Source organism: Pan troglodytes, chromosome X (assembly GCF_028858775.2).
Source record: "Pan troglodytes isolate AG18354 chromosome X, NHGRI_mPanTro3-v2.0_pri, whole genome shotgun sequence".
In the NCBI taxonomy this organism is placed as follows: Eukaryota; Metazoa; Chordata; class Mammalia; order Primates; family Hominidae; genus Pan; species Pan troglodytes.
The window spans coordinates 116,041,020-116,067,803 of record NC_072421.2 but is presented as its reverse complement, the minus strand read 5'-3'; the positions used below and the strand labels follow the sequence as shown (position 1 = coordinate 116,067,803).

General features: G+C 40.8%; 1 protein-coding gene across 4 annotated transcripts in view; it reads right to left on the bottom strand.

Annotated features, from left to right (window-relative positions):
• DOCK11 (dedicator of cytokinesis 11) overlaps positions 1-26,784 on the bottom strand; it is a 191,259-nt gene that overhangs the window by 119,090 nt on the left and 45,385 nt on the right. For all 4 annotated transcript variants that reach the window (XM_016943352.4, XM_016943353.4, XM_016943356.3 and 1 more), the window contains exons 2-9: positions 24,716-24,832; positions 24,542-24,631; positions 23,968-24,050; positions 22,180-22,249; positions 21,456-21,551; positions 6,000-6,134; positions 1,244-1,421; positions 773-852 (exon numbers count right to left, since the gene is read on the bottom strand). In XM_016943352.4, the coding sequence (XP_016798841.1) occupies positions 773-852; positions 1,244-1,421; positions 6,000-6,134; positions 21,456-21,551; positions 22,180-22,249; positions 23,968-24,050; positions 24,542-24,631; positions 24,716-24,832 (849 nt within the window). The remainder of the gene's footprint in view (positions 1-772; positions 853-1,243; positions 1,422-5,999; positions 6,135-21,455; positions 21,552-22,179; positions 22,250-23,967; positions 24,051-24,541; positions 24,632-24,715; positions 24,833-26,784) is intronic.

Genomic DNA, 26,784 nt, shown 5'->3' with positions numbered 1-26,784 from the left:
TTAGAGGATCATGACTGTGTCCCTAAATTTTGAAAAATAGCTTTGAAGTTTATGAGGGGTAAATTTAAAATAGAAAAAAAAAAGGAGCTTCCAAATTTGTGTAACTAATTTGTCCAGTAAGATGAATAAAGTAAAAATATAAATAGATTTGGCAATGATTTAAATGAATAAATGGGTCACAACCTTCTAATCTACTATAATATAGAGTCTACAGAATACAGTATCGTGGTAAGATACTCAGGACAATCATCTCTACAATTTCAAAACTGGTTCATTTCAAACTTCAAACAGCAGAGTAAATAACAAAAATGATGCATGTTCACCAAAATCTTTATCAGATTAAATCATTCATATACACATATATTTACATATAGAGAATATGATTTTCATGTGAGATTAACATATGTTGGTCATAGATTAAATATCATGTGCATGAGCTGCATCATTATCCTTTTGGAAGAAGAATATTTTATGAATGATATACAGTAATTAAATTAAATAAGAACTAGCAGATAAAATTAATGAAGTCACAAAAGCCTGGAAGTATTTCTTGGTGTCTGGAAAAAAATAAGATTTTTCCAAACTGTCAGTTGGTACTTACAAGTTAGTCTTCAGGAGTGCAACTTTTCTTTTACAATCTCTACCTGTTTCACCAATTTGCTGTGGTTTTTAACGTGGAAATGACATTGCCAAATGGAATCCAGCATTAAAACTTTAATAGCTAATCCTGCATTATCTCAGTTGAAGGCAAGTTGCCATATGAAAGATGTACCTTCATCAGTTCCGGATGCATGCTCCTTTCCAAACTTGCCATGATGTTCTCGGCTTTTCCTTGGCTGCTAGTTTCATCATCTGCAAATTCATTAAAAGCAGATGTTCTAAACCATACAGACCATTACTAATAACCTAAGAGGAGTATCCTAACTATCTCTCCCACCCATCCTCTCCTACAAGATTTATTGCAAAGAATTTCTATTATGAAAGCATAGGGAAAACTTTAATGGACTTTTGAAAACCTGCCATGAATTTTCTATCTGTTTTAGTCTGGTTATATTTCATGTGTCAGAGCCCATGCAGCATCAACTGTTTAAAAAAAGTCTATCAACCTCCACAGTCACTTATTAATGAAGAAGCAGGTCAACTTTTAAGATTAAGAGTTCTCTATTCACCCTGCACAGAGGACATTTCCACGGATTAAAGACAAGGGCTTTACTTCAATAATAAATCACTTTAAAATTCTGACCTTGTGCTGTTTCTACCGTCTCCTTTTTTTCTTGAACTAAACTGTCGGTGTTGATCTGAATAATCTTTTTCAAAGTTATCAACCATTCCTCCATTTCCTGCTCAGTTTCAGCAGCCAGATAATGGCTATATTTATCTAACATCTTGAGTTCAAAAGCATGACGGCGCATTTTGGGGCACTAGAGGGGAGAAAAAGTATGTGTTCAGTTAGTTTAGTTGTACTTTTACTATTAGATGTCATTAGTTTATATTTATTTTTATCTCAGCTTAGTGCATATGTGCGTCAAGACTTTCATGAAATAACTGCTTCTTTCAGTAAGAAACAGACACTCTAAGACAACAAATGACCATGTTAAATATATTTTTTGTTCCCCTCCCTCAGGACTGAGCACAGCAGTATGAATATGTATAAAGTTGGGAGAAAACAATACTTGTTAAGTATTATCATTTAAGGCCTTTTGGCATCCTTCACATTCAGAAAATCAAAGTACCACCATAAAAGTAAGCAAACATTTTAGAATTTCCACTCCGTTCAAACTTTTCCTTGAATATTTAAGGATTTTCAAAGTCAGCACTTTAAAAAATTTAAATATGACCTGAAACAAATCTGATAAATTTATATCTCACCATAAAAGGCACTATAGATCCTAACTCATTTTACCACGCATAGTATCAACTGTATCACAATAGTATAAAAGAAGACCACAGTGTTTGGCAGCACAATAGGGCGACCATAGTTAACAATAATTTATTGTGTATTTCAACATAACTAGAAGAGTGGATTTGGAATGTTCCTAACACAATTAAATGATACACACTTGAGGTGATGGATAACCCAATTACTCTGATTCGATCATTTGCACATTGTATACTTGTATCAAACTATCACATGTACCCCCAAAATATGTAGAAATATTCCATATCCATAGCAACGAAAAAGTAAAGACGGGGGCAGTGGCTCACACCTGTAGTCCTAGCACTTTGGGAGACAGAGGTGGGCGGATTGCTTAAGCCCAGGAGTTTGAGACCAGCCTGAGCAAAGCGGTGAAACCTCATCTCTACAAAAAAAATACAAAAAAATTAGCCAGGCGTGATGGCGCATGGCTGTAGTCCCAGCTACTCGGGGGGCTGAGGTGGGAGGATCACCTAAGCCTTGGAGTTCAAGGGTGCAGTGAGCCAAGATGGTACTACTACACTCCAGCCGGGGCGACACAGTGAGATCCTGCCTCAAAAAAAAAATTAAAAATTAAAAAGAGAGGCCCCAGCATGGTGGTTTATGCATGTAATCCCAGCACTTTGGAGGCTAAGGTGGATTGCCTGCAGCAAGGAGTTCAAGGCTGCAAGGCTGCAGTGAGATATGATCATGCCACTGCACTCCAGACAGGGCAAGACTCCAAAGAAGGAAAGAAAGAAAGAAGGAAGGAAGGAAGGAAGGAAGAGAGAGAAGGAAAGAACGAAAGAGAGAAAGAGAGAGAGAGAGAGAAAGAGAGAGAGAAAGAAACAGAAAGAAAGAAAGAGAAAGAAAGAAAGAAAGCTAGCAAGCAAAGAAGAAGAAGAAGAATGGCTTGGTAAAAAAGAAAGAAAAAATAAGACCATGCAACCATAGTTGGTTCACATTAAATTGTGACTCTCCATAAAATACATGGAAGTAACCTGTGCTGAATACCACCACACAAGGAAAATAAGTCTCCTCCTTTTCTCAAGCTTGCTGATACATTCTTTTACTTTACCACCTTCTCTGTCATGAAAAAAGAAATGACATACTACCCTTTTCAAATCCCTCAGCATTAATTTCAAGAAATGCTCATGAATCAATAATTTTCCACTGCATGGTCATTATTCAAGAAGGAACCAAGAAAGTTCCTCCTTCTAATCTTTGAAGTCTAGGAAAGGATGAAATTAAACTGCTGTATCAAGTCATAAAGATTTATACATTTGAAAATATTTGGGAGGCGGTATCATAAATAGATGAGGTGCCTGAGCATGGCGGCTCACGCCTGTAATCCCAGCACTTTGGGTGGCTGAGGTGAGCGGATCACTTGAGGTCAGGAATTTGAGACCAGCCTGGCCAACATGCAGAAACCCCATCTCTGACAGAGATAGGAGACAGCCAAGGATTCCCGGCAAAACCTTTAATCTGTGAGGTGGGAAACCTGCTAGCAGGACTCTCTCTCACTTTGGTGAGAGTTATTTTTCCTTTTCACTCAGTAAATTCCACTTCTCACCCTTCTATGTGTCCACAAGCCTAATCTTTCCTGGTTATGTGACAAGAACTGGTTTTAACTGAACTAAGGAGAAAGTTATACAACATCTCTACTAAAAATACAAAAATTAGCCAGGCATAGTGGCGGGTGCCTCTAATCCCAGCTACTCTAGGCAGGAGAATCGCCTGAACCCAGAAGGTGGAGGTTGCAGCAAGCTGAGATTGCGCCACTGCACTCCAGCCTGGGCAACATAGTGAGACTCTGTCTCAAAAAAAAAAAAAGAAAAGAAAAAAATTTTTTAAATGATAATAAAAATAAAAAGATGAGGGAAGCACTACAAAGAAAGGTCAATCCGGAAATTGTGTGTGCCTTGTTCTTCCAGTAAGAAAGCTCTTCTTTATATATATGAATATATATGAATTCATATATATGAATATATATATGAATTCATATATATGAATATATATATGAATTCATATATATTCATATATAATCATATATATGAATATATAATATATAATCATACATATAAGCACATTTTATTCACATAGAGCTTTGTACTTTTTAAAAAGTGTTTTCTCATTTGTTAGAATTTTTTAATTTATCTTTTTAGAGATGAGATCTCACTGTGCTGCCCAGGCTGGAGTGCACTGGCTAATTCCACAGGCGTGATCATATCTCACTGCAGCGTCAAACTCCTGGGCCCAAGCAATGCTCCTGCCACAGGCTCCTGAGTAGCTGGCACTACAGGCACACAACATCATGCCCTAAAGGTATTTTCTCATTTGATCCTCACAACAATCTTGTTTGATAGAGTATACAGATATTACTAATCCCACTTCACAGTTCTGAAAATGAAGATTTAGGTAAATCGAGGGTGCTGAACTAACATCACTTTCCTCCTAATCAGCCCATTGTTCTTCTAGTCCACCACACCACCCTGGCTCTGTAATAATGACTTCTGTTCCATAGTCAATTGACTTCGCATTCAGATCATCTCTCAGCCCTCTACTTCCCACCCTGTTTCTGTCTGTGTCCCCTCAGTAATTCATATCAACAAACATTCATTAAGTCCCTACTGTGTGCAGAACCCTGGTAATTATAGAAGAAACAGAAATGAGTAAGAGATGGTCCCTGTAATCCCGAAAGGAATGTGTAGAATAAACCAAAATTAGAATGTGACTTAGTTGTATGACAGAAGAAAAAGCAAAATGGTTAGCACAGGAGAGGTGGAGCTTAATTCTACTTGGTAGTCACGAGGGTGAGGAAGGAAACACAAAACTTTTCACGGCAGAAGTAGCCTTTAAGCTGAGTCATAAAAGATAAGGTTCAAACGGGAATAGAAGGAGAAATTATATATAGCAAGAAGAGGAAAAAAATGTAAGGCAAGCCATATATGTGTGAAATGCCTTAGAATGCTTAGCCTGGTGTGACCAGAGCACAGAATACACAAGGGGGTTCAGGAGGGATGAGGCTAGAAAGCACAGTGAGGCCAAATCACTATGGGCCTTCAATGTCAGGGCAAAAGCTTTAGAGTTCACTCTGTAAGACAATAAATCAAGAGCCAAAAGATTTGGAGAAGGCAAATGATTGACCCAAACTATATCTTAGGGAGTTGAACTGGAGCAAGACAAGAAATCAGGAGGCATAAAAGCACAACTTTGGGCCAGCGATGATAAAAGGGAGAACCGGAGAAAGGGCAATGAAAGTAGGAGGTAAGAGGTTAAGAGGCACTTTAGAGCCAGACTCAAAGAGACTTGATAAACATTTAAATATTGGCACTGAGCAAGAACAGGGCACTGAAGAGGATTCTGAGCTTTCTAGTGTAGATGTTTCGGAGGACGGAGATGCCATCAATCAAGATAGAAAAATGCCGAGGTTCATTTTCTTTCCTTTTTTTTTTTTGTGATGGAGTCTCACTCCATCACCCAGGCTGCAGTGTAGTGGCACCATCTTGGCTCACTGCAACCTCTGACTCCCGGATTCAAGCGATTCTCCTGCCTCAGCCTCCTGTGTAGCTGGGATTACAGGTGCGTGCCACCACACCTGGCTAATTTTTGTATTTTTAGTAGAGACGGGGTTTCGCCATGTTACCTAGGCTAGTCTCGAACTCCTGACCTCAAGTGACCTGCCCACCTCAGCCTTACAAAGCACAGGGATTATACACATGAGCCACCGCACCAGTCACTTTTTCTTTTCTTTTTTGTAGACAGGGTCTTGCTCTGTCACCCAGGCTGGAGTGCAGTGGTGCAATCACGGCTCACTGCAGCTTCAACCTCCTAGACTCAAGTGATCCTCCCACTTCAGCCTCCAGAGTAGCTGGGACCACAGGAATGTGCCACCATGCCTGGGTAATTTTTGTATTTTTTTGTAGAGATGGGGTCTCTTTGTTGCCCAGGCTGATGTACTCCTAGGCTCAAGCGATCCTCCTACCTCAGCCTCTCAAAGTGCTGGGATTACGGGCATGAGCGACCATACCCAACCATCTGGGGTTCTTAAAAGTTTATCAATAACCCTCTTAGAAAAAGAGAAGGATTACCTCAATGGCCTTACCTGAACAACATCAATGCAGGCGTCCAAGTAGATGCAACCTTTTGATTCTTTTGAATTTTTCTCATCTTTATAGGAATTGAGAATATATGAACCGTCAGGAAGTTGGGTCAAGTAAAAATATCGTCTCTTGAATACCTACATGGGGAAAACCCAGCAATGATACATTTGTTACATATATATTGCATTTGAATAGTTTCTCTGAACTAAAAACCTCAAAAGCTTGCCAGGCATTGTGCCTGGACAATCTTCAGACAACCCTGACAAAATGTTAGGAATTATCATTATCTTCATTTTTCTAAGATAGTGAATGAAAATCACATGATTTACCCTCAGTTAACCAAATATCTAGAGAACAATAATTAAGACTTAACACTTTGAAATGTATAAAGCATTCTGATATCTGAATCTCCTGACCCTTTCACTATAGCATTCTTTTCCCATTTAATTGCAAACCATGATTACATCATTTTAATTTGGTTTCTATTACCACGAATCCAAGAATAAACATAAAAAGCATATATATACATATACCCACATTACATATTTCCATCTCACCTACACATGTACTCATCTACACTGTACCACTGTCTTTGCTTCTGAAAGTCCAGTTTACAGGGCACTCACAGGGAAGCACAGAGTCATTAGTTGCCTGTCAGTTGTTGTCGAGTGCCCCAAGTGCTGAGCTTTAAATCAACAGGCCTAATGGAACTATGCCATTTGTTTGGAGTTAGGGATTCACAATAGTTAAGGAGTAGCCTGTTGCTACAACTCACAGCAAAGCCCACAGGAACAGGAAAAGGTTGGGGACTGCCTGATGAGTTCATGCTGTCCCTCTATTCTCCCCTAAAAACAGACTTTGACAGTCTGATAAAAGAGGTGAGAAAAGGGATTAGGAGCTCTCTGATGAATTGATGCTTCTTTCAGTAAGTCACAAACTGCAGGCTATGTCAAGCAATTGTCACAGTGAAAGGCAGAGCTTATTCAAGTTGCAATTTCCCAGGATGACAGATCTGAAGTCACTTCAGGGTGAGATGGGAAGAGCAGCTAGGAAATAGACTCCTGGTGATTATTGAGGAAATGCATTCCTATGCATCTTGTCTTATTCGAAGAACCTGGCTTTAAAATTTAAGCTGGTCATTTTTAATTACCCATCTGATTATCCAATATGATCCCTGATCATTTTGAGAACTTTAATTATGGAAAGAGTATTATTTGGCAAGATTGTTCTTGCCAACAACTTAACGTCTGGCAAAGTACCTGAAACATCAATTTATTTCTCCATAGCATGACCAAGCAAAATATATAAAAGCCTTAAGGGACATTTCTTTTTAGAAAAACCAGTAAAAATAAATAACATTGATAGTTATTTTTGACTTGTATAAATATCATTGATTTTTTTAATGAATGACAAAAATATATATCAGTGTAAGGAATACCCTAACAGGTTAGACTGATAAATGCTACAGCTTCTATCTTGGGAAGGGGCCATGTGCGCTACGTGCTATCAACAGAAAAGAGTCCTAGCAGAAAACATCAGTTTGTTTTGCAATGCCAGTCAATTAAATGTTATTGTATTAGTATGCAAAGGAACAGAAAGAGAATGTGTGGGTATATTTATATCTTTCATATATGTACATATCTCATATATGTGAGAATATATACATATATTCTCATATTCAATTAATCTACATTTAAGTTTGCTGGAAGAAATCTAGATTAATATTAAAGGAAAATGTTAATCATAATGGTGATTATATATGCATGTTTGCTTATTTTCTTTATTTTTATTTTTATTTTTAATTTTTAGTAGACACAAGGTCTCCCTATGTTGCCCATGCTGGTCTCGAACTCCTGAGCTCAAGGGATCCTTCTGCCTCAGCCTCCCAAAAGTGAGCCACCCTGCCTGGCCTATTTGCTTATTTTCATGACAATGGTTCACCTCTCTCATTAAAATGATGGGAATAGAAGGCTTAAAATTACATGCTGAGGTCATTTCAAATGAATAACATGTAATGAACACTAACTTTGTGTAACACATTGCTTTTTAAAATTATCACAATAATTATCTATAACAAAACTAGAATACATCTTTCAGGCCAAAAGTAACATGAAAAAAATAATACGAAAAAATTTATATTTGAATTGTTCAAATCTAAAACTGAAATTCTGCTGCTTCAGTGGGACATCCTACAGAATCCACTTGCAGAGTCAACAGCCAGCAACAAAGAGAGAGGCAGAAGAAGAGAAAATACAGAGCAAAACATTTGTGGCATACAGTCAAATTATAGTCTGAGAAATTTTTTTTTCACATACAGCTGCCTCACCAAGCAAAGAAATTCTGTGGCAGCCACCACTTCCAATATTAGCAAAGCGCATCATTACAATGGACATGGAAAGGGATATGAAATTACAGCAAATCACTTCCTGTAACATTGCAATTATATCTAAATGTGACACTAGGGTAGGTAGCTTATGAATCTGGGGAGAGAATATGATGCCTGAAAGAGCACTCAGAAAGAGCAGTTGCCTGAAAGTCTTATGATACTGATTCTCAGCCAGTATCTCCTGCTAACCAGCAGTGAAATTGTCCTCAAGACTCTGCTTCTCTCAGTTTACTCACTTTTAAAATGATGACATCAGACGAGATGATCTGTAAGATCATATTTTTCCACAATCTACAAATAATTACATTCAACTTGAACAAATAACACAGCAGCCTTCCTAGCCTGGAAGCTACTCTCCCCATGTGATTTCTCATACACTAGAAACACACAGTTTGGACAGTAAGGAATATTTTTAAAAGTCATCTCTATGTAGAAATCAGACTCTGCCCAACAACAAATTGTAAGGTCTCTTCTCATTCTAATATTTTATGATATATGTTGGGTTTCAACTTCTGAGAAGCTTTTAAGATATCTTTTGCAAAGAAGAAAGGAATATCCTAAATCTCTCCCACGGAAATCAAAGGGAAATCAGAAACATAACTTCCTAGACATTTAAAAAAATTCCACAATGCAGCTACTTAGGGTATAAGTTTATATATATTTTTTACATTTCTAAAAGAAGACAGGTGTTAAAATAACGACTATACAGAATAATGGTGATTACTCTATATCATACCTGTCATTTGAAGGCAGCAAGCCTTTTGTAACCAATAGCTAATTCTTTTAATGCCTCTTGGGGTAAGTATCATTATCCACATTTTACCTAACAGCAAACTGAGGGATCAAGAGCTCATTCAAATTCACACAGGCGGCCAGGAGCGGTGGTTCATGCCTCTAATACCAACACTTTGGGAGGCCGAGGTGGGTGAAACATCTGAAGTCAGAAGTTCGAGACCAGCCTGGCCAACATGGTGAAACCGTGTCTCTATTAAAAATGCAAAAATTAGCCAGGCGTGGTGGCGCACCCCTGTAATCCCAGCAACTCGGGAGGCTGAGGTGAGAGAATTACTTGAACCCGGGAGGCGGAGGCTGCAGTGAGCCGAGATCAGACCACTGCACTCCAGCCTGGGCGAGACAGCAAGACTCCGTCTCAAAAAAAAAAAAAAAAAAGGTTCACACAGGCAAGTCACTGATAGAACTGGAATCAGAATAGGATAATGGCTACAAAGAGAATCTTGCCCGAATCCTCCAATGGCTTCCCATCTTACTTTACAGTAAGATCTAAAATCCTCACCATAGCCCAGAACACTGCACAGGATTTGGCCTCAGATTACTTCTTGGATTCTACTTCTTCTCTTTTTTTTTTTTTTTTTTTTTGAGACAGAGTCTCATTCTGTCTCCCGGGCTGGAGTACAGTGGCGCGATCTCGGCTCACTGCAAGCTCCACCTCCTGGGTTCACGCCATTCTCCGGCCTCAGCCTCCTGAGTAGCTGGGACTACAGGCGCCCGCCACCATGCCCGGCTAATTTTTCTGTATTTTTAGTAGAGACGGGGTTTCACCATGTTAGCCAGGATGGTCTCGATCTGACCTCGTGATCCACCCACCTCAGCCTCCCAAAGTGTTGGGATTACAGGCATGAGCCACCGCGCCCGGCCTTCCTGGGACTCTATTTCTAATCTTTCTGCTCCAGCTACACTGGCTTATCTGCTGTTACTCAAATATCTCAAAGTAAGCTCCTTTGGGTCTCTGTACTTCCTGTTTCCTCAGCCTAGAATCCTCTTTCCTCACTATCCACACAGTTTACTTTCTTACTCCTTTCACGTCTTTGCTTGAATCTCCCCTCCTCTGGGAGGCCTTCTGTACCACCTGCCCTCATCATAGCACCCAGTTATGTCTTTTTCATGGAGTGATCCCTCTACAAATATGTTATCCATCTATCTGTTTTATTTGCCGTCTCTTTCTAGCCCATGAAGTTTCATGTTTCATCTACTGCTGTTAACCCCCCAGTACCTATAACAATGCCTGGACTCAATAAAATGTTTCAAAATGAATAAACAATGAATGAATAATCCCATTTCCAGCAAAGATTCTCCAGCAGATTCTCCAGTGGTTTCATACAACAGAATTGTGTTTCTCTGTAATGCCCACACTCTTCTTTCTCCTCCTCCTCGTCTTTATTATTTTTGCTAGATGGTGAACACAGCTGAAAATGCCCCACCTTACTCAGTGAAGAACATAGATCCTGAAGAGTGGCCCATTCAGACCACCCACAACAATAAAACAGAGAGCAAGCCAAAGGATTTGATTCTATAGGATCAGGTCCTGCCAAGTGTGCTTAAGGCCCCAAGCTGTTGGAATGACACACTTTTTTTTTTTTTTCCCGGAGACAGAGCCACGCTCTGTTGCCCAGGCTGTAGTGCAGTGGTGTGATCTCAGCTTACTGCAACCTCTGCCTCCCGGATTCAAGCAATTCTCCTGCCTCAGCCTCCCAAGTAGCTGGGATTACAGGTGCGTAACACCACGCCTGGCTAATTTTTTTTTTTTTTTTTTTTTTTAGTAGAGATGGGGTTTCACCATGTTGGCCAGGCTGGTCTTGAACTTCTGGCCTCAAGTGATCTACCCACCTCAGCCTCCCAAAGTGTTGGGATTACAGGTGTGAGCTACCGTGCCTGGCCAGATGACAATCTTTTTGAACCCCTTCTGGAGCAGGAACAAAGGTCTTTTGTCATTCAGCTGCATCAAAGATTAAACATAGGAAGGAAAGTTGGAGCACTTAGTATCCTCAAAGTAGGAAAATGGCTGGGGGTGGCGGCTCACATCTGTAATCCCAGTACTTTGGGATGCTGAGGCGGGTGGATCACCTGAGGTCAGGAGTTCGATACCAGCCTGGCCAACATGGTGAAACCCCATCTCTGCTAAAAATACAAAAATTAGCTGGGCGTGGTGGTGCACACCTGTAATCCCAGCTACTTGAGAGGCTGAGGCTGGAGAAGTGCTTGAACCCAGGAGGCAGAGGTTGCAGTGAGCAGAGATTGTACCACTGCACTCCAGCCTGGAAGACAGAGCGAGATCCTCTGTCAAAAAAAAAAAAAAGAAAGAAAGAAAAGAAAGTAGGAAAACCTTTTATCATTTTATACAGCAAATCCCAAGAGTGTTTACCTATTGTGTGTTACCTAGAGGGGTAATTATTTACTGCTAAATTGCATGAACCAGAAGCCCTTAGAAAGGATACCTCAAACGTTTAGAGGCAGAGTAGGTAGGCCAAGAGCAATGTAGAAATGATGTAGGGGAACTTGCCTAATGTCTCAGACAGAACACAGTGGAAGAGCCAGCAAGGAAAAGGAGAAAGCAGGAGAGACAGAGACATACTGGGTCTTAGAACTGTTCTGCACAAAAATGAAAGAAACAATGGGGAAAAAAACCACAGGACTTAGAAAAGTGAGTTGCAGTAATGACACCAGAATGCCAGGAACTTCATCCTGCTAAAGAACCCCTACCACTACGTTGGCAACCTGATATATCACTCACCTCTCTCCATCATGTCATTTACAGTCCTATCAAGTTTATTTTGTTTTTTTTTTTCTTTTCAAGATGAAGTCTCACTCTGTCACCCAGGATGGAGTGCAGTGGCACGATCTCAGCTCACTGCAACCTCAGCCTCCTGGGTTCAAGCGATCCTCCCACCTCAGCCTCTCAAGTGGGTGGGACTATAGGTGTGTGTCACCATACCCGGCTAAGCTTTTTGTCTTTTTAGTGGAGACAGGGTTTCACCGTGTTGCCCAGGCTGGTCTCGAACTCCTGACCTCAAGTGATCCTTCTGGCTTGGCCTCCCAAAGTGCTGGCATTACAGGCATGAGCCACCACACCCGGCCCCAAGTTTTAATATATGACACTCTCCTACCCACTGAGAAACTGAGTAAAAATCAAATAGCTTTTCTTAAATAATTCTACCATATCTGGGCACTGAAGAGTTCAACTATTTGATTTAAAGCCAAGTCTAGTAGGAGGGGTCTACAATCCACCCTTCTCATTACAGACAAATTATTTTATCAGATGTATTTCAGCACAGCATGTCACTGCTCAAATAATCAATGACTCTCAATTACTCACATAAGGCACACATGCCAGATACTGCATTCAAGGCCCTCCCACAATCCTAATAATATAAAATAACAACAATTGCTAACATCTGTGGGGTGCTTTGTGCATTATGGCCTCTGGTTAAGTGCTTTCCTTGTATTATTTCATTGAATCCTAGTAACAATTTATGTGGTCATTACTGTTATGCCCTCCATATTACAGAAGAGAAATGGAGGCACAAGGTGATACCAAAGAACCAAATCAACTTCATCTCCCATGACTACTGAGCTTCACCTAACCATTCTGCCTTATACATATTGCCTGGCACACTCACTTTCTCCTTTCTGATTCACTTCCTTCGAGGCCCCGCCTTCTTCAAGAAGGACCTTCTCTGACCCCAGGCCACAATGATCTAGATTCATGTAGCACTTGGTCACTGTACCATCTTTAAACAATTATTTTTATTGTGTGTCTCACCTCCCCAAAAAGGTGGTTTTTTGTTTTGTTTTGTTTTTTTGAGACAGAGTCTCACTCTGTTGCCCAGGCTGGAGTGCAGTGGTGCGATCTCAGCTCACTGCAACCTCTGCCTCTCGGGTTCGAGAGATTCTGGTGCCTCAGCCTCCCGAGTAGCTGATATTACAGGTGCACGCCACGACGCCTGGCTAATTTTTGTATTTTTAGTAGAGACAGGGTTTCACTATGTTGGCCAGGCTGGTCTTGAACTTTTGACTTCAAGTTATCAGCCCACCTCAGCCTCCCAAAGTGCTGGGATTACAGGTGTGAGCCACTGTGCCCAGCCCACCTTCCCAAAAAGGTTTTAAGCTCTACATCTGACACTTCTCTCTACCCTCCACAATGCTAATACCTTGTATTAACAAGGCATTCAATATCTATTTGGTAGCCAGGCGTGGTGGGATGCACCTGTAGTCCCAGGTACTTGGGAGCCTGAGGCAAGAGGATCGCTTCAGCCCAGGTGTTGGAGGCTGCAGTGAGCTATGATTGTGCCACTGCACTCCAGCCAGGGCAATATAGTAAGACCTTGTCTCTGAAAAAATTAAATTAAGAAATTATCTATTTGGTCATGAATTTGTTGATACCCAATAGTGTCTGACACATATGAAGCACCTAATAAATGGTTTTTGAGAAGTAATATGAATGAGAGAAAACAAAACATAAAAAACAAATTAATGAAAAAATCTTATGCATAATAAATGAATGCAATCCATTTGTTAGCTGTAAGAGATAGTCTGGTAGATTTGAGAATACAATTGGACTAACATATCAAAAATAAAATATTTTCTCTTCCTTTTGTTCTAACACACATAGTGACCTTGACCTCCTAGCAATTATTTTAATACTGTATGTGCTTTCTTAGGTCAAATCCTCATTTGATTTGATGTTCTCCCACTGCAGAGGAGGAAAAATCCCTCCTGGAAGAGTTAAGGATTTAAGGACTTTTGGACTCTGGATATATAACAAATGGCTCTTTTTGTGCCAAAAAAATTTTAAAGGGCACTAGAAGTGAGTCATACATCAACCAGTTGAACTTGCAACCCCGATATCATATCAAGGCACTTCAGCGTTTAATTGCTGAGAATGGGGAGGAGAGAGCTAGAGGAATGTGACCAAATTGAGCCAAAAAGATGCATAAAGGTGGGTGTCCCAGGAGTTGGCCAAGAATCTGCAGCAATTTTTTAAAAAATGAAAAACCACCCTGAAGATTAAATTCCTCCATATATCATTATATCTCTTAGGAGAAATAGTTCTAAATACCAGGGGAAGGCTATGTCCAATATCACAGCTATCTAAACCCACATTAAATTCCTTCATTGATATGAAAAGAAGTTGAATAAAGCAGATGTCTCTAGCAGCTACTTGGGAAAGAGAGAATGTAAATGAATAGGGGTCTGTTAGGATTGTGGTTTCTGTCTAAAGGATCATGTATTCTCTATGACATCTTAAAACTTCTCTCTAATACTTTTCCAGGAATTGAAGAGTGGCAGCAAGGTACACCCTCATTAACTAGAAACCACAAATTGACGAAATTAATCACTATGATAAGGCTTGTCCTGTTTTAACTTGAATACCAAGAACAAAGCAAATTACAAGTGCTAAATGTTCACTGCACCCAAACAACCAACAGAGCGTTGGTTTTTTGTTTTTTGGGGTTTTCTTTTTGAAAAAAAAAAAGGGGATGAGGTCTCGCTTTGTGCTCAGGCTGGAGTGCAGTGGCACAATCATAGCTCACTGCAGCTTCAAACTCCTGGGCTCAAGTGATCCTCCTGACTCAGCCTCTTAAGTTGCTGGGATTACAGGCACATGCCACCACACCCAGTACAACAGAGCTTCTGCAAGAACTGCATGATGCATCCTCTTCAGTGAGAGGAAGTGCTTGGGCACAGAGCACTGTGACTCGTGGAGTGATGCACATTATTCGCAGCTTTCCTGTAGCCCAGGCTCCTCAGGGCAAGTTTCTCAGCCAACAATGAGGTTATACTCAGCAAGCACTTCTGGGAAAATATGCCCATTTCAGAAGGTGGTACAGATTATATCTTAACAACTGACCAGAGCAGGGGGAAAGCTATATATTGGGGAAAATATAAATTTTTATCCTATAAATATGTGGTCTTATAATCTTCCAATACGAAGAACTCAGCCTAGTTCCTCTACTAGCCCCTCTTTTCCCTACAGCCCATCGACTTGAATGCACTGCAAGTCATTGCAAGAACTATCGACTTGAATGTTCTTGTAAAACTTGCTGGCAAGCTAGCTAGGAAGGTTAAACTGTCTACAGCAACCCATATACAAATTAGTTTGGCTATATTATTTAGATTGCATTAAAGGCCATGTGGTGCTTTCTCAAAAGATCTTATAAAGTTGGAATCTTCTAATTCCTTTTTATCAACTGCACTTTGCTGAGTCTCTTCTAATACTCTTTCCTTTGTTTTATTTTTGCTCTTTCTCTCACGATGTGATTCCTCCCTTCCTTGCTATTAGAGTCCTCCCTCCCTCCCTTTTTTTTTTTTTTTGAGACAGAGTGTCGCTCTGTCACCCAGGCTGGAGTGCACTGGCACAATCTTGGCTCACTGCAACCTCCACCTCTTAAACTCAGGTGATCCTCCCACTTAAGCCTCCAGAGTAGCTGGGACTATAGGAGTGCACCACCACGCCTAGCTAACTACCTTTGTATTTTTTGTAGAGGCGAGGTTTCGTCATGTTGCTCAGGCTGGTCATGAATGCCTGGGCAGATTCCTTTATTTCTAACAGTCAAAATGTCCAGCAAAACAACTCAGACCTATTTCTAAGATCAGTTTAAAGTTGCGCGTAATTTCAAACTTTCCAAAGAACTGACTGTAATTTTTTTTTTAAGAGATCGAGTATTGCTCTGTCAGTCAGACTGGAGTACAGTCATGCAATCACAGCTCACTGTAGCTTTGACCTCCCAGGCTCAAGCGATCCTCCCACCTCAGCTTCTCAAGTAGCTGCAAATACAGGCATGCGTCACCATGCCCAGCTAATTTTTTTATTTTTTGAAGAGACAGGGCTCGCTATGTTGCCCAGGCTAGTTTCAAACTCCCAAACTCAAGCCATCTTCCTGCCTTGGCCTCCCAAAGTGCTAAGATTACAGGCGTGAGCCACTGTGCCCAGCACATAATTTTTAAAATTTAGAAATTTCTTAATGAATAAAGACGCTTAAACGTACACCTCTCTCTAAAAGGCACCAAGATGCCTTGCTTTTATTCCCTAGCAATTCCAGAGGGAACTGCAGGCAGTGTCAAGCCACAGGGCATCAAATAAGCTCAGCTAAAACACAGGGAAGAAGCTTGGCTTATGGAGGCTGTTATTTGCCACTGAGTCATGGTTAATAACCAGATCTGCTCTTGCTTCCTAGTTAGTTTGCCGTGAGTTTGCAGGGGCTATCGAAGCTTGGATTTTCCAAAAAGAAAAGATTCTTTGCTCTCAACTCTGCAAGCTCTGGCCCTGACGTGCTGGTTGCTAAATCTACCAATGCTTCTTACCAGTGTGGGCTGGTGTTCCTAGCGGGCAGGGAACTCCAGATGCTCTAAGGATAAACCTGCCTCCAGGATTGGGGAAATGACTCAGATAATAGCACACCTGAGTCATCTTCCCATTTGCTTATGAGCTTCATTAGTATTCTTCACTTCAAACATTACCATAGTAGAAAAAAAATACATAGAAACTTTCCTCTCAAACTCTGTCAACCCTTTGTCTCAGTTCTTCTGCCTCTGCCTTTTCCAATTATCCAAGAGCTGGGTCAGCTGCTCACCTCATCTTTAGCTTTAGCCTCCTATGCCTGAAACAATCCAGACGTGATGCAGGAAGAACTTATATGATCCCCCACCCTGTAACAGAGCACTGAAAGGTACAAACCAGACTCTCCCAGTGTGCCTTTGTTCATAGGCCTGGACTTGTGCTTTGGCCTTCACTTCAAGTTCTAGCCTGGAAACTATAAAACTGCTCCCCCTTTTCAATCCTCTGCCCCATACACTCACTTGCCCTGTATTGATACAGAAAGAGAACATGAAAAAATGATGTGTCAACACTGCAGTTCCAACTAATTTCAATAATGTTGAACTAAGTAACAGTTAAAACACTTTTTTTTTTTTTGAGATAAGGTGTCACTCTGTCACCCAGGCTGGAGTGCAGTGGCTCAATCTCGCCTCACTACAGCCTCGACCTCCCAGGCTGAAGTGATCCTCCTACTTCAATGTCCCAAGTACCTGGGACTACAGGGGAGCACCAATTCACATGGCTAATTTTGTTCATTTTTGTAGAGACAGGGTCTTGCTATGTTGCCTAGGCTGGTCTTAAACTCCTGGGTTCAAGTGATCCTCCCATATTGGCTTCCCAAAGTGCTGGGATTATAGGCATGAACTACCACGCCTGGCCCAAAATACAATTATTAGAGGAAAAAGTAATCTTGGCAAAATGCCTCAGAAGGTTCTAGCTGAACCTTCCTCTGATTCCCATTCTAGCTGTGACAAATTCTGAAATACAACACTACTGCTATGGCTCAGGAGATGAAATCAGAAGAGTTTGAAATTCAAAATGGAGATTCATAATTTATAATGGAAAAGAGTGGGGATAAAGGAAACTCATAACCAGAAACAGTTCCCAAACCTCAATATGGCCTTTGCATTTCAAAGTATTTCCTATTAACTTTTTTTAAGCTGTGTAGTAGCCAGGCATGGTGGCTGATGCCTGTAATCTCAGAATTTTGGGAGGACAAGGTGGGAGGATCACTTGAGTCCAAGAGTTTGAGACCAGCCTGCACAACATAGGGAGACCCCATCTCTATCAAAAACAAACAAACAAACAAACAAAATTAGCTGGGCACGGTGCTATGTGCCTGTGGTCCCAGCTACTTGGGAGGCTGAAGTGGGAGGACTGCTTGAGCCTGGGAGTTTGAGACTGCAGTGAGCCGTGATCACGCCACTGCACTCCAGCCTGGGCGACACAGTGAGACTGTCTCAAAAACAAATAAATAAATGATAAAAATAAACATAAAAGTTGTATAGCTTCATATGACCAATTAACTTGGTTTATTCCTCTTTTCCTTCCTTTGCCTGATGTTTGGTAGAGATTTTAAAAAGAAAGAAATAGGCCGAGCACAGTGGCTCACACCTGTAATCCCAGCACTTTGGGAGGCTGAGGCAGGTGGATCACTTGAGATCAGGAGTTCGAGACGAGCCTGGCCACATGGTGAGACCCCGTCTCTAATAAAAATACAAAAATTAGCCAGACATGGTGGCGTGCACCTGTAATCCCAGCTACACAGGAGGCTGAGGCAGGAGAATGGCTTAAACCCGGGAGGTGGAGGTTGCAGTGAGCTGAGATTGCACCTCTGCACTCCACCCTGGTGCAACAGAGCTAGGAGCCATCTCAAAAAAAAAAAAAGTTTTTATATGTTAATGATCACACACACACACACACACACACACACACACACACACACACAGAATATGAGCAGCTGAGGATAAAAAGAGGCAAAGCAAAGAGCCTAGCTCAGCTGCAGCAAAACAACAATTAGCTGGAGACAAGTGGCAGCTGTCCCCTTCAGCTGTGGGCTATGTGGTCACCAGGTTGCCTCGGACCCACCACACACTCTATGAATTTATGGCTCCTGCCTGGTCACTGTTAGTGCTAGAGTTTCCAAGCTCAGGGATAAGAAACACACAAGCTGAACAATCAACCTTTGCCTAACTAATTGTATTAGTTTCCTATTGCTGTTGTAATAAATTACCACAAATTTGATGGCTTAAAATAGCACAAATTTATTATCTTATAGTTTCGCAGGTTAGAAGTCTGACATGGGTCTCACTGGGCTAAATTCAAGGTGTCAGCAGGGCTATGTTCCTTTCTGGATGCTGCATGGGAGAATCCATTTTCTTACCTTTTCCGGCTTCTAGAAGCTGCCTGCATTTCTCGGCCTGTGACTCTTTTCTGTACCCTCAAAGCCAGCAAGACAGCATCTCTCTCTGGCCCTCCTTCTGTTCTCACATCTCTTTCCCTGACTATCCTTACATCTCTTTCCCTGACTGTCCTTTTCTGCCTCCCTCTTCCACTTATGGGGTTCTTGAAATTGCACTGGGCCCACCCGCATAATTGTGGATACCGTCCCTCCTGCCGATTAGTAATTTTAATTCCTCTTTGCCATGTAGGGGACCATTGACTGGTTCCAGGGATTAAGACATGGACATCTTTGAGAGGCCATCAATTCCTCCTATCACATCAATCAATCAATGTGTATTTCACAAATTATGAGAGAAAATGTAAAGCATGTGCTTTTTGGCTTATAATATATGGACTCCTACAAAATTAGAAGTTGTTTGTAAGGCAAATTAAAGTTGAAAGGTATTAAACTAAAGGAATCTGTGGCGAATTATTCTGTAAAGATATTAATTTCCTAACATCTTATTTTATGAATCCAGATTTTTGCACATTTACTTAATGTGAGGCTAAGGCTTAAATGTGGGTAAAACCATTCATTCCTTCATGCATTTATTTATTTAATTTAGAGACAGCATCTAATTCTGTTGCCCAGGCTGGAGTGCAGTGGTGTGATCATAGCTCACTGCAGCCTCGAACTCCTGGGCTCAAGCGATCCTCCTGCCTTGGCCTCCCAAAGTGCTGGGATTACAGGTATGAGCCTCCTGCCTGGCCCTATTTGAATATTTTGAGAATCTGCGGGAAAGGGAATGCAGTCAAAAACGATACAACCATTTTCTGATAATCCACACAGAAATGTAACCTTCACACGTACATTTCTGAACCTGATAACTCTGGCAGGAAATATATTGTTAATAAACCCTTGAGTCTCATTCAGCTAGTGAGCACTGATAGTATACTGGTTAAGAGCATAGGCTCTGACATCAGCCTGCCTAGGTTCAAATCCTACCTCTGAAAACTTGGAGCTGTGGGACCTTGGGTTAATTATTGAATTTCTCTGAGCTTCACTTTCCAAATCTATAAACTAAGAATAGTTAGCAGTACCTATTGCATAGGGCAGCCATGAGAATTAAACAAGATACAGAATATAAAACACCCAGTATGGTGCCTGGTACGTATTAAGTCCTTAATAAATGGTTTCTCTTATTATCACCACTTGCTGATGCCCATGCTTAGGTGCAAGCGATATACAGGAAGTATCCTACAACTTGGATTCATTATTTTCAGGGCTTGAAAATGAAAGTGAGAACAGGACATGATCACCAAAGGGAAGGCAGCAGGCAAAATATTAAATTAAGATAAAATTTGAGTCTTCCCTTGGTAGATACCCATGGTTTCTACTTGCAGCCTGTGAAAGATAGAATGACCTTCAATACTTAATGCAAGTGTGAATCATCCTCAGAAAACCACATGATTTTATATTGAATATCTGAAAGAACAGTTATATTTGGTATCAGAGCATAATTTGTTTTTCTGCTCAGAATCCTCATGTAGCTTGTTTTCCCTTTGGATTTTAATGGCTCTTTACAGCCTCCCAAATAAGTGAACCTCATGTCCAAGGTGTTCAAGGCTCTGCACAATTTTATCCTTTTTTGTAAAAAAAAAAAAAAAATTATCTATTTATTTTTGAGATACACTCTCCCTCTGTTGCCCAGGCTGGAATGCAGTGGTGCCATCTTGGCTCACTGCAACCTCCGTCTCCTGGGATCAAGGGATTCTCCCAGGCTCAAGGGATTCTCCCACCTCAGTCTCCTGAGTAGCTGGGACTACAGGTGTGTGCTATCACGCCAGGCTATTTTTGTAGTTTTTGTAGAGATGGGGTTTCATCATGTTGCACAGGCTGGTCTCGAACTCCTGCCCTCAAGCAATCCACCCACCTCGGCCTCCCAAAGAAGGAGGGACTACAGGTGTGAGCTACTGCACCCAGCCCAATTTTATCCTTTTCAACGTTTCAACTTTTAGCTCACTTAAACCCCTTATGCAAACTCACTATCCTGTCAAACTACAAAACTTTCTAGTTAGACTGTTCTCACTGCACTAAAGGACTGCTTTGTATACTAGTTAAAATAGTATATTTCTTGTCTAGTCTAGAGGCTGAGACCAGGGACCACATCTTAGATATCTACATATTTCCCCACAGTGACTAATATGTAATAAGTACCTAATTAATATTTGCTAAAGAAATGGATTACTTGTCCTTCCACTCATTAAGGTCATTTCTACATATGAAACTTTGATGCCCATTTTTCAAAGCTATTTTCCTCCTTCAACTGACAGCCTCCTTTTTAAACATCCTGATTCACCAGATAATCATTACATTATATGTCTTTAAAAAGTTGCACTTCTAAATTTATCCTGATGTTTTAGATTTTTTAAATTCCATACGTCTGTGAGAATCCTTTTTTTTTTTTTTTTTTTTTTTTTTTGCTAGGGCTCTTTGTAAAATAAATATTGTTTCCAGATAGACTACTTATGCCAATATCATTAAAATGATGGAATAATATAAGAACTACTTCCTACCTTCATGGTTACTGTGATGGTACTATTTACATTTGCTTTATGCAACCAGCCTTGTTTTATCACACCACCCTTCTGAGAACATAAAGAAGATGAGTCCTGAAATAGAACAAAAATTATCAGTAAAACAACAGCCAGCCTGCCATCTAATTAGCGAAACATTTAGGGGCACAGAATGAGGCCCTGCCCATTTCCTAATTAAAACATAAAGTCCCCTCTTCCCCGTGAGGATTTAAAATAGTTGACTGTAGAATGAAAGGCTCTGTGCTATGCACACAGTAGGCACTCAGTATTTACTGAATGGTATGGGCTCTCTTCTGGGAAATCTTCTGCATTATGTAAACAGTCGAACTGCACCTCGAAATGTCACAGACATCCGGGCCATCTGTCCCAAGAGGAATCTATCAGGCAGGAGAGTCCAGATGAATCACCACACCACATGCCCAACTCAAGAAAAGCAACTCCACAAGCATGTCCCACAGGTGGGGGAATATGTTTATGTACAAATCATAGCCCCTCTCACTTGATTTTTTTTCCTAAACCCTACTTGGAAATACAGTAATTAAAAAAAAAATTGAAAAGCACCCGGTTTGAAAGCTGGCCACAGATCATTCCAAAATAATTATTTCCTTCATATTTTCTCAAGAAATTCCCTTTGAAATCTTTTTCAGCAAAGTGACCGTGAGGAAACTAGCACAGTTACCCCAACTGTTGCCCCCATTCTTACCTCATCTTTCTCACAGTCTTCATCTATCTCAAATACATGATTAGGAATCTTTTCTGGTCTCAAAGATTTACTGCAAATATAAGAGAACTGTCTTAAGACACTAAACAGACCAAAAAAAAAAGAAAAACAACACAAAAACACAACAATAATGACAACAACAGTAAAAGCAAGATGAGCAGATTTCTTTCTTTCACAAACGAGAAAATGCCAAGACATCCTATTCTCCTTTCCAAATTCAGATTATCCCCTCTGAGTAAACTTACTGTAAGTTTGTGTTTCTGTAAGGACTTCCACATATGTGGCCAGCAGCGAAGACATAACTAAGCCCAGAAACTTAGGGAGGGCAGAAGTTGCTAAGGAACCTGTGCCAGAGCTGTTAGTGGTGGCAGAACTTCTCCTTCCCCGGGTCAAAAAGCAACACAGGCCAGGCGTGGTGGCTCAAACCTGTAATCCCAACACTTTGGGAGGCAGAGGCGGGTGGATCACCTGAGGTCAGGAGTTCAAGACCAGCCTGGCCAACAGGGTGAAACCCCGTCTCTACCAAAAATTAAAAAAAAAGAAAAATTAACTGGGGGTGATGGCGGGTGCCTGTAAGCCCAGCTACTCAGGAGGCTGAGGCAGAAGAATCGCCTGAACCCGGGAGGCAGAAGTTGCAGTGAGCCGAGATCGCGCCACTGCACTCCAGCCTGGGTGACAAGAGCGAAACTCTGTCTCAAAAAAAAAAAAAAAAAAAAAGCAACAGTGTAATTCTGGCTCTTGCATTTGTTTGTTGTATGACCTTGGACTGGTCATTTTAGGACTCTGTTTTCTTTTTCTTTTTCTTTTTTTTTTTCCAAGGACCAGGCTGTCATATAGGACTCAGTTTTCTCCTCTTTTGGAAAGTGCTCTGAAAACTACAAAAGGCTAAACAAATGTTTTATTCCTCTGCTATTTGTTCCAAAAACATTTCCCATATGACATCCTGTGAGGAATTAGTGCTAGAGATGAGAAAATGGAGAGCTCAAACAGGTTAAGTGACTGAGCCATGGTCATCCAGCTAGTAAGTGGTAGAAATAAGATTTGAGCCCCAACAGTCTGGCTCCTGGGCCAGTGTGCTCATGCCATTCCTTCAATTCAACTGAAAGAGATGCACTTTTTCCAAGGGATGGCTAGGTTCATCAAACTGAACTAATTATCATCAAGCTTTTTCACTGACACTACTGGAAAATGCTCACTACATTATCCACCATCAGCTATATTTTCGTTTATGATCAATACAGGTTCACTAAAGCCAAAAAGTGAGCTCTCATACATTTTGGAATTTCAAAGAGGAAAGTTAAAACCTATTCAATTAACCAAAACACTGCATTTAACCAAACATGCAGGTTCCTTGAAGATTTGCTTTATTACAAATTATAACTGAAAGGTTTCACAAGTGGTGTTTGTTTGTTTTGAGACGGAGTCTCTATCTGTCGCCCAGGCTGGAGTGCGATGGCATGATCTCTGCTCACTGCAACCTCCGCCTCCCGGGTTTACAACATTGTCCTGCCCCACCCTCCCAAGTAGCTGAGACTACAGGCGCCTGCCACCACGCCCGGCTAATTTTTTGTATTTTTAGTAGAGACAGGGTTTCACCGTGTTAGCCAGGATGGTCTCGATCTCCTGACCTCGTGATCTGCCCGCCTTGGCCTCCCAAAGTGCTGGGATTACAGGCGTGAGCCACCGCACCCGGCCTCACAAGTGGTTTTAACAAGGTAAAAAAGCTTAATAATTCTCCTGTTGCATGTTTCCCTGGAATGCTAAACTTACCATGGCAACATTCGAAAGTCCCCAGAGAAGTCCTCATACTTGTAGTTTACCACGTGCCAATCTGTGCTATAGGTTTTAATACACTGAAAGAAAATAGGAATCTTGAATTTGAAATATAGGAAAAGTACATATATATCTACTTTTTAAAACTCTGGTACTATGCCGACAGGCTTTCTAAAACCATTTGGCAATTACTAGTACTGGGATCTTCCTTTATGGGCTGTGTCTCTCTTACCCAGTTGGTGGCAATAAATCCCAATTCATATGCCCTTTGAATACTCTGACTCTCAGTGCAAAGAGTATTCAAATCCAAAAGGAAAACACTAAGGTCATATGCACCTTGTGGAAATGTTTAAGCTTTATCATCATATAGACTTGTTAACATCATATAAACTTGTTATTTAGGACAGTTAATGTTAGTTATTTTATTTTACCTTTACATTAAAGGAAGACTACTTTAAATATTTTACATTTATTTATTTATAAACAGGTTACAAATACATAAAGACATATAAATACTGTATATATTTTAAATATATGAAGAATATTCTTCTGTGGCCTTTGAGCCTCTTACCTCTTTAACAAATAAACTCTGGGCCCTCTTTTCAGCATCTTCTGGTACAGTAGACTGCACCGTTCTGCGTTGACGACCTATCACCGAGATCTAGAACACAAAGAACATTTTTGCTGTAAGAACTGGCTTGAAAAATAGGGGTTTTTTTCTTTAAAGAAGTGTTTGTGAACTCACAGATATATCTTCCATTGGGAACATAAGCAGATCTCGGAGGGGGTCGCTGTAAATCTGGGTTTTTCTTTGGGCAATAACATTCTCATAGTCCAGGGGCTCAACAACTTTGGCCTTTTCCTTTATAAGAGACAAAAGTAAAGTTATTATGATCAAACTCACAAGAGTTAACTTTCTATGTACTAAAGATACATTACTTCTCAAAGGAAGGGATTACTGATACTTTTAAGTACTTAATTGAGACAGTTTCACAAGAGAAATATTCTTCATAGCTAGACACACACCACAAACACATACACACACACACACACACACATAAACACACACACACACACACAGACATTCTCTTGCTAAAGATAAAGAGTTCTGGCTGGGCATGGTGGCTCATGCCTGTAATCCCAGTACTTTGGGAGGCTGAGGAAGGTGGATGACTTGAGCCCAGGAATTAGAGATCAGCCTGGGCAACATGAGAAAACCCCATCTCAACAAAAAGTACAAAAATTAGCTGGGTGTGATAGCCCATGCCTGTAGTCCCAGCCACTCGGGAGGCTGAGGCAGGAGGATCACTTGAGCCTGGGAGGTTGAGGTTGTAGTGATCCGTGATTGTGCCACTTATATCTGGGCAACAGAGCAAGATCCTGTCTCTCCAAAAAAAAAAAAAAAGTTCTGGAGAAATAGAACTGTGTTATTCTACTTAATCTGTGTGCCTTCTAAAAATTATTGAATTTTAAGTAAAACAAAAAGTGGCATACTTGGAAGTGCGCCTGTTGGTATTTACTGCATCTGTACTACTCTCTGGGCAACGCTGGAGGAGAAAGTATCAACATTCATGTTCCTACTCTGTACCAGGGACACTGTCCCATGGGCATACTAAGTTCCAGCATAGCCGGGGCAGGCGTAGATACCAGAGATGCTTGATCCCTTGGGCAGGTTATGAAAGGGTTAGGTTCAAGGTGACAAAGTCAGTGGATCCCTGCTGGACTTCTAGGCGAGCTGGCCATTGACAGTAGGACCCAGACTGAAGCTAAAGTAACAAGAAGCAGGGTCAGTGATGCTAAGAAAGCCAGGATGTAACATAATAAGAGTAGTGGTAACAGTTCACATTTACTGAGCCCTTTCTATATGCCAGGCACTGTGCTAAGCACTTTCTGTACATTTTTTCATGTAACACTCATAGCAATATGAAACAGATTGAATCATTATCCCCATTTTACAGATGCAGAGACTCTGGACCTAACTGAGGTTAAGTAACTTGCCTGCCTTCAGAACTGGAATTAAAACCCAGGTCTGTGACTGCAAAGGCTCTGCTTTTCTTTTTCCCCTCAGAAATACACAAAGACGGCACCCACTTCTGCACACCCATGGCTGACCCTGCAGCTGTGTGTACACATGCAACTGACTTCAATGTCTATCATCACTAGTTTTCATTGTCACAGGTGTGCATGCCATAAGCCTCAACCCCCACAGCCATATGAGGTGACCCTGACTTCCACCACTGGCCATCACTACTGTACATGCACCCACAGCTGTCATGCGTGCACACCACCAGCCCTTGACCCCTGCAACTGCGGGGGAGCGGGGGGCGGAAAGAAGAAGAAAGAAATATACCAAGATTCTCATGTGCGTGGTACTGAACTGGGAATGGGATCCCACTATTTACCTTCCTATCATTTTTTTTCCTTCATTGAACTTACCACAATCTGATATACCATCTATTTCACCTCTCTGACTATTTGAGGGCAGGGATTTTCTTTTATTTGTTTACTTCTTTAATCCCAGCACTTAGAATACCTGGCACACGGTAGACATCCAGTCATTAATTGCTGATGAACTTTGAGATATTCAGATTCAACCAGAGCCATGTCTCAACACTCTATTCTAAACCAAGGTGGGCAGTAATTTTTAATGATGATGTTTCATATGAAATTATTTCCTTAAAATTTTATAATAAAAACTGTATAAAAACCCCAAATATAATTTATATTAAGACTTAATATTATAATAGCATCGGGATTATACTTGTATTTTTGTACATAGTATTTGAGGTAGTCTCTAGTATCACTACATCCATA